At 31.9% G+C, this 8,583-nt stretch overlaps 1 protein-coding gene across 1 annotated transcript; it reads right to left on the reverse strand.

The window, feature by feature from the left end:
- Positions 1-1,780: 1,780 nt before the first annotated feature.
- On the reverse strand, positions 1,781-8,369 carry LOC132741720 (uncharacterized). Its single transcript, XM_060729973.1, has 3 exons — positions 8,223-8,369; positions 5,586-5,714; positions 1,781-4,840 (listed from the first exon to the last, which is right to left on the reverse strand). The coding sequence occupies exons 2-3, from the start codon at positions 5,692-5,694 to the stop codon at positions 4,020-4,022; spliced, it is 930 nt and encodes a 309-aa protein (XP_060585956.1). The 5' UTR covers positions 5,695-5,714; positions 8,223-8,369; the 3' UTR covers positions 1,781-4,019.
- Positions 8,370-8,583: the final 214 nt, after the last annotated feature.

Raw genomic sequence — 8,583 nt, forward strand, 5'->3', positions numbered from 1 at the left:
TCACCTATTGTCTGTCTGTACATTTTGGATTCCAATTATTCTTATGCAGCTAAATAATAATGTTGTATCCATCCATAATTCAGCTTTATTAGTGACAAAGATGTATTTTAAATGAAACTTTTAAATATTTTCTTCGTAATCTCAGTCATTTAATATGAAAAGCCGCCTCAAAGTGGTTTATGTAACGGCTGTAAAATTCTAACATGTCTAAGTTAATATTTTTTATGTTGTTTAAAAGTGTGTTTTTCTTTTACCTAATAGGTGATGATTTAACCATACACTCTCAAAACTGCAAAGGACTGGGAAATTCTCACAAAACGTCGTGCCATATTTCATTATTTTACAAAGACCGATTACAATATTAAATGTCTGCAAGATGTTCAGATTCAGAAAAAGTCCTTTGCTAAAAAATGAATGGGTATATGACGCCTATTATGCAAACGTAAAAGTTGAGGAGTAATGAATTTGTTTAGAAATTGTTTACAAAAAGTAGAAAATACATACACATACGAAAAAGGGAATTATCTTATTCTTCATATGTTAATGCCAAATTGCAGACTTACTCCCGTTAATTTATTCCGTCCAAATGATGATAAACCGACTTAAAAATATTTGAAATTGGTAATGACAATGTGATAATTTACGGAGATTGGAATCTTGTTATCAATCCGTCTGTAGATTAGAAATAGAAAGAGCATGGAAACATGACGCTATCTTATTTGTATGCAGAGGCGTTTCTCCAGAATATAAAACAGATAACCGAGTGCTTTAAATAATGTTCTTCATTGGCAAAATAAAAACATGTTCTCTGTCGTCACAATATTAAACCCAAGAAAAAAAGTAACTAATGTACGAGCATCTTAATATGACTTTTCTATCGTTTTCTTTGAGTAAAGCAAGAAAAATGAGCCAGTCAACGAGCATGTTCTAGACAGACAGTGGATGCGGGTAACTAAAGTACATATTTTCTAAGCAAGGACATGAATTTGTCGTTGTTTCAGTTAACGTAATGTGTAATGTAGATTGAAAAATAATGTTTGCTGTAAAGTATTAACATAGAGAAAACGGAATACCTAAAGAACGCCTAAAAACGACAAAAATTGAAAATTTTGCCAACTCGGGTTGAGTCTGCTCATGAACAGTATATTTGAAAGTGTAAGTTACCGTTCACACCCTAAGCACCGGCGTAAGCAGTATTCACTATTTAAAATTAAAATAAAATGGTTGAATTTGAATTTAGAAACATCCGCAGACGTGTTCATACAGTGGTTATGATAACTGTTATTTTTGTTGTTGATATTAATCTCAAAACTGTTTCTAAGACAAACGGATTAAAATAATTGCTACACGAGCCGACAGGTTAGAATAATCTAATAATATATGTTTGAGAAAGACTTAAGAAATTATAAATTCACATTTATAACGTGATTGACGTATTTTTTTTTCGATTTGATATTATGTAAGTTATCACTGGTGTTGAACTCTTCCTTTATGTAAACATGCTTACTTACATGCCATCGTTCTCCCTGTTTTACAACACTACAACCTTGGTTTTCTCTATATTAACTGAGACCACCTGTTACTACATTAATCGTATAATTTAATAAGGAGATTTTACCTGAAATAGGGACAATAAACGGAGTTACCTGTTGGGCTTCAAAAACATGTTTTTATCTCTCAGATTTTAGACAAAAACTACTATGCTCCCAACAATAATTATATGTGACATCAAATACGTTTTTGTATTTTTGTTTTGGTATAAAGACAAGCCAAACAAATATGACGGCGTAAACTTTTAATAATATAAATATATAAATATATAATAGCTACATGTTTGTTCTACATTACGTAATTGAACACAGATCTTTTATTACGAGAATTATATTAATAAACGATCAATTTGATTTTACAATCATGCCTTTTCATCAACAAACGTCAAACAATATATTTTGTTAAAACATTTATTTTAGTTCCTTTGCAAATTAAGCAAACTTGAAAATAGATCGAGTCCGTTCCCTTACATAGGATGAAATACGATCATGACACTAGAAGTGTTCAGACCTACGATCCCTGGGTTGGAAGGTAGACCTGCTAACCACTAGGTCACCTGAACAACCATGAAAATCAGTAAAATATGCCCGAGTAGTGACACTATGTCAGAACATATCATAAAAGAAAAGGCTTAAACAATACCTATTTTCGTAATAAATTACTCGGTAAAACAATGTAGTTATGTATGAAAATTCAGAAAATATAAATACAATAAACTGACCAGAATCACAAAACAAATCAAATGGAAATGCAACATCAACTTTTCATGCTGACTGTTTCAACCCCTCCTGTGAAGGACTGACTAGTGAAATTGAAAATACTGATTGAAAATACCTTAACATTTGTACAGGAATCATTCAGAAACAATCATATACAAAGGTGTATACTGTAAACATGACAGGCACAAAAAGAACTACAAAATATTTACAATATTTTTTTTCAATAGAACAAAAATAACAAAAAAAACCTAAATATATGTATACCCTAATTACAATTAATAATGTAAATAATGTAACAATAACAAAACAGAGTGAATTACTAAATGTGTACTACACATATACAAAAAAATTGTTCCTTGTTTCATCATACCGGGTGATCACACATAAACAATATTCATTGAAAGTTTTTTATGAAACCATCAAACTTTATACAGGTGGCCTATCTTTTTCATTATCAACACACACAAATATAAAGTCATTTCGGTATTTTTTTATCAAATATCTTGCGAAATTAACCTCGATTATTATTTTTTTTATCGTTTTACTAAAAATATGTAAATTATAGTGTTAGTGATTACTAGAATTGAAACGTCTTTGCATAACACAAGCTACTGTATATTAAATTACTCTTTAAGTAAACGCATGTTACATGTTCAGCTTAAATTTATCATAAATAGTCAAACCATTTTCCCGGTTTTAATTATTGAGTTCAGCATTTTAAATTTGTAAATGATTATTTATTATGCTATTTTGAGAAATTATGAAGTGAAAACTTAACAGGTTAACCAGAAGGTCAATGCGGCATGCTGTCAGTTCGACCTGGTCTGTTCTCATACGGCAGTGTTCCTTCAGGCAAACATGTATTAATTTACTTCTTACCTACTGTTATAGAAAGATTAGTCTTTGTCGCCAGTATATAGAGCCAGGGCAGTCGTCACATCCATGTAGTCTGACCACGCTCTATACTGTTGGTAGCTTAATATAATATTATAATTTTTGGAAATATGCACTGCTCAAAATTCAAGGCTAATCAAATCCATTACACAAATTCAGCAGGTTTTTTTTTAATTTAGAAAGGAAAAAATAATGAAACGGTTGCATGATGCTATGGTTTTTGTTCATCAAATTTCAAAACTAAATTCTATATCGACATTATCAATAGTGTAAGAAAACTGTTTATAATATGCATACCGACAATGTCAAATAAAATGCACATACATGTAGAAATGCTTAATTAACACAATTAAATTATGTACAAATATATACAAATATAAAAACTTATAAAAAATTGTAAAAAAAGCTGTCGTAATTTTAGCACCTTGAACTTCATAATTGTAAACTGAGGTAGATTCTAAATAATGATAAATAATTAGAACAGGTGAACGAGATTCCTTTATTCTGTTAAATACTACTTCATCATGACTATACATTGTAAAAATATAATACTACAAATATCATACATGTAACGGAATAAAATGTTTACCCGTACATCCGGATTGACTTCTCGGATAATACCCTTGAAAATATCAACATAATTCAGTTAAATGGAGAAAGAGCTAGTCATAACTCATAAATTAATTTGGGTCTTTCAATACATTTAAAAGACCCTTCTCAAATTAAAAAAATGCCCATGAAAATATTACCAATGAGAAAAAACAAAACAAAAGAAAAACATACAATCTATATAATGCCGTTTTGTAAATAAATCTGGTCACATTGACAGAATAGTCGTATACAAATTACAATAATCTAAGCTAATGTTCCCTTGACGTCATCATTGACATTTCCTTCAATCGGAAACCTTCTGTGTCGTCTGACGACAAGGATTAGTTTCGTCAGTAACAACAAACTGCTCACTGCCAACATTACCACAGTGAATATCGAGTTGCGGTTGTTGGTGTCAAGGTCAAAATTCTTGGTTATACTTCCGGTAAGGGCGACAACCAGGACAATATACGGAGTAACTGTATAGCGGATGTACTTATCAATAAAGCATGTATCAATGACAAAGTAGGTGACAATTTCGGCCGATAAGATGGCAAGGACGATGGTTGAGGACAACTGCAATTCAACTGACCAAATGTATGTTAAAACTATACCGAAATTTAGCAGCGTTGCTATGGATACCCACGTGGCGAAGAAAGACATACCATTATGTATCAATACGCGCACGAACCATAATTCCTTGCCTGCACCTCTACGTTTTAGGACCTCGATATTGTCGTACAGGTATTTATAAGAGATGAACAGACATACGTATAGAGTAGCCGGTGCAAAAATAATATCCAGCAGTGACCATTGGACCCATTGCCTATCCCATAACACCAGCCATGCAACAAGAACTACATTGTTGACCATGAACACTATGTAAAATGCAGACGGTAAATATGGCAGTGTGTACAAGTAGTTCCCCTCGTTATCTCGTCTGCAGATGGTGGTCAAGGCGTACACATACCATACTAGCTGGTAAGTGTATATAATTGCCCATATCAGTCCGAATGTCCATCCAGCTGGAGTGATGGTCAGGTAAAATTTGTCCGAGATATCGCCAGTTTTGTTTTCGAATATTCCTAAAATAAACAAATGCATACATCTTAAAATATTTTCAATCTCAGCTAATCCAGCTATATCATCTTACACACATATTCCTGAAATTAGTTATTAACTTACCAAGGATATGATAAAACAAGAAAACGTATACAAGGTATCAAGCATCGATCCGAAAAAAGGTATTTCTACCCTTAAAGGACATGAATTAAATTGGTAATTATCTAATTAGTATGCCAAACATTTAAAAAAAAACTATTGATTCCGAAATCGAATGAATATCCACTGGGCGGATTTTACAAGATATCTGGAACATACGATACGTTATAGTACATCCCAGAAGATATGTAGCAATTATGAAAGTGAAATATGAGGAGTATAGTTTGCTTGTTTGTTTGACTGGGTTTTACGTCACACCGACACAGTATAGGTCATAAGGCGACTTCCAGATTTACTGGTGGAAGAAGACCTCACGTACTCTTCCGTGCATTACTTCAGGCACGAACGGGCACCTGAGTAGTACCACCGGCGTTCCGTAAGCTAGCTGGATAGCTTCCTCATATGAAAGAATCCAAAGTTCCTGTCGGGATTCGAACCCACAGCGGTGAGGGGCAAGTGGTTTGAAGTCAGGAGTATAGGCTTTAGTAATTCAAATCAAATATTTTCTAAAGAATATTAGTATGAGAACCATTATACTAGCTTATGTTTTGTTTAATTCTTACTTTTAATATCTAGAAAGGTTATAACTTATAGATGAAGCCTACTTACCAATATCAATGGCGTTGTTAGAGGACATGTAGGAAATAACTAATGTAACCGCGTACCACAGAAACCCTATGAGAATCAACGCCATCTTCCCAGCACTGTGTGACGTCATAATGATCTTTATATTGTTCGCTGAAAGTGAGACAAAATAAACTAATTTATGCTAAATATGCAAACCGAGACACTACTTATTTAGTCATACATGTAGTCGTATCTTACTCCCATTTCCTCCCCGCTCACATAGACACACACCAATACTCTCTCTTATATAATAATTATATAATATACTTAATATAAATATGATAAGCTAATCAGGGTATTTCTATTTAATGAGAAAACCCCGAGTGAATCTGTACCTGATTTTATGTACATAAACCTGTTAGATCAGCAAGTTAAAAGTGAAATAGTACAAGGATTAACTTTGTTTCTTTGTTTGTATGTAGGATTTTAGGCCTAATTCACACAGACATTGCACGGTCATACGGTGACTTTCCGGCTTTACTGGTGGAGAAAGACCTTACATCTTATTGAAGACCTTATTTAAACACGAGCCGGTTTCCGTGTACGACCGGAATGACATAGATGCGTGTGTAGAATTTACTCAATAACATTATTATAATGAATTTAGACTAATATGTCTATATTTACCATCAGTGGACATTTAAGTTAACAACGAAAATAAGTAGCCCAACAAATTGCATGACCTCCATGGCTTTATATATATATATTGATAGAAATTCAAGTTCCTGTGGAAAGAACTGCGAGATATTGTCAAACTTGTTGACAAAATTTATTACATAACACCACAGCGATTTTTATTCACATTTAACAGAGGTCCATACAAGATCTCATACCAATCGTAATTTTCCAAAAAAAAATAACTTACACCAGCTTTTTTACTTCTTACATAGCGATAGTTTTTTCTTATTAAAATCAAAAAGCTACGGCCTTTTCCCAATTTAGTTAGAAAAATCAGTCAGTTACATGCAATTTAAATTATCAGATTTATATTATGATATAATTTATTTCGGGAGTATGCCCGGGGCTCTACGATATCGGTGTACTTACTCGATACATGTACTGATATATAGGGCCTATATTATACAGTATACAGTTGTTTAGGCAGTAGCGGATAGCTAAGGAGATCGGCGCTGCTTATGTCTTTAATAATAATATTCAGAAAATCAAATTGATGCCATTCAGAAGTCAAACTACTTCCCTTTTTAAAATAAAATATTTTTAGCAGTATCTTTGACATTACATGTAGTACTCTTTGTTTATGTTCGGCATATAGTTCAGGTAGTAGTGGATAGCTTTGGGGAGTATGGGATAGGTAGGTGAAGGTCAATGAGGGCGAGTCTCAAAACGTTCTAAATTTAGTATTTACAAAGTACATGTCACAGAAACATGTTTTGGGGTTACTGGAATGAAAAATGTTACATTTGATAGTAATCTTTCAAATTTTTATATTTCAATAAATATATAAATAAATATCTGGTCAACAACTTATGATGCAACTGTGACATGTAATAGTTTGAACATAGCTATAGCTAGTTTACCATAGTTATTTCTTTAAAAAATCTATAATTGTATCAACCATAGTAAATAGCTTTATTTATTTAAAAATTATTTATTTATTTTGTAACATCACAGTATACAAGCAATGATAACTGTATAATATGTCGCAATTTAACAAATAAAAACAATATTTCCTAAGATCTGTATAGATGAATTAAAAAGTAAACTATATATTCTGAATACATAAATTACAAAAGAAATTGCAATAAACTTGAGCTGAGCATGTGTATTAAGTATGAAAAATGAAACAACAAAGTTCAATGAAAAAGAGGTCTGTTTTACATTAAAGCAATTATTAATCTTATAATCTAGCTGAAAGAAGAGTTAATAATGATGGTATATTCAAAGTATCAATACAACTGAGTTTAAATTATAAAAAGATAGAATAAATAATATTATACCATTAAAACTGGGATAATTTTTTGTTAAAGTCTATTTTTAATCCACTTTTGACGGCGTTTTGACACATAAAATAAATTTTGAGACCACCCCCAGATGTAAAATCCGTTACTGACAGAAGCACTTGCTATTCATTTTCAATAATTTTTAGTGTCAGTAGGCGTTATATCTGTAAAAGCTTTTGCAAAATTATAAACAAATGATTTTTACACCAAATCATGTCAATATTTCATTACTTTACTTGGTGTTGATCAATAGTTTTTTGTTTATTTCTTTTGGAAGCGCTTATAAACAGTCTGACGGTGACAACATCCGGTTACCTCGTTCTGATTTATGTAAGAAAAACTCGCTGTGCAATTTGAAATAAATAAAACAAAATTAGCCACGGATGGCAAATATATCACTCTTTTTGATGGTATAATTGTATTATTTTGAAAAAGGCATATTTGATGGAAAGGAGCATTGTTACTGCCATGTTATCCGCTATACCCTAAAATCCGCTACTGCCTAAACAACTGTAGTATATACATACATTAGTTATGTAACCGGGCGCATAAATTATTGTAAAATCCACAAATAAAAGCTTAATACCCGTATGACTGGAGCAAATAACATTTATATATATATACTACAATATCTACAAAGTAATTCTCAATCTCTCACCTTTTAATCTTTCCAACTAGATAAATTTTCACAATTTTCAAGATGTAAACAACTTCACGTGACGCACAATGTGATCTACGTAAATTGATTATCTAGAATAAATCCTGTGTCCGGTCGTACCATTTCCGTATGAAAAAAAATGTGAATCGCACGTTTCTTTAAAATTATAATAATTCTCACGTTGTTACGAAATATTACTATTAAATATGAAACTTTTTTTTATAAATTTTCATGCGTACAAAAACCATTTAGTGAGTGTACCTCTTTTAATCAGTAAAGGAAGTAATTTCAGATATTTTTTTCGGAGTTGATAATTGATACCGGACATTAAGTCTTAGTGCCATTGTCTCTCAACTCTGAC

Source organism: Ruditapes philippinarum, unplaced genomic scaffold (assembly GCF_026571515.1).
Source record: "Ruditapes philippinarum isolate M1 unplaced genomic scaffold, ASM2657151v2 ctg4330_1_1_1_1, whole genome shotgun sequence".
NCBI lineage: Eukaryota > Metazoa > Mollusca > Bivalvia > Venerida > Veneridae > Ruditapes > Ruditapes philippinarum.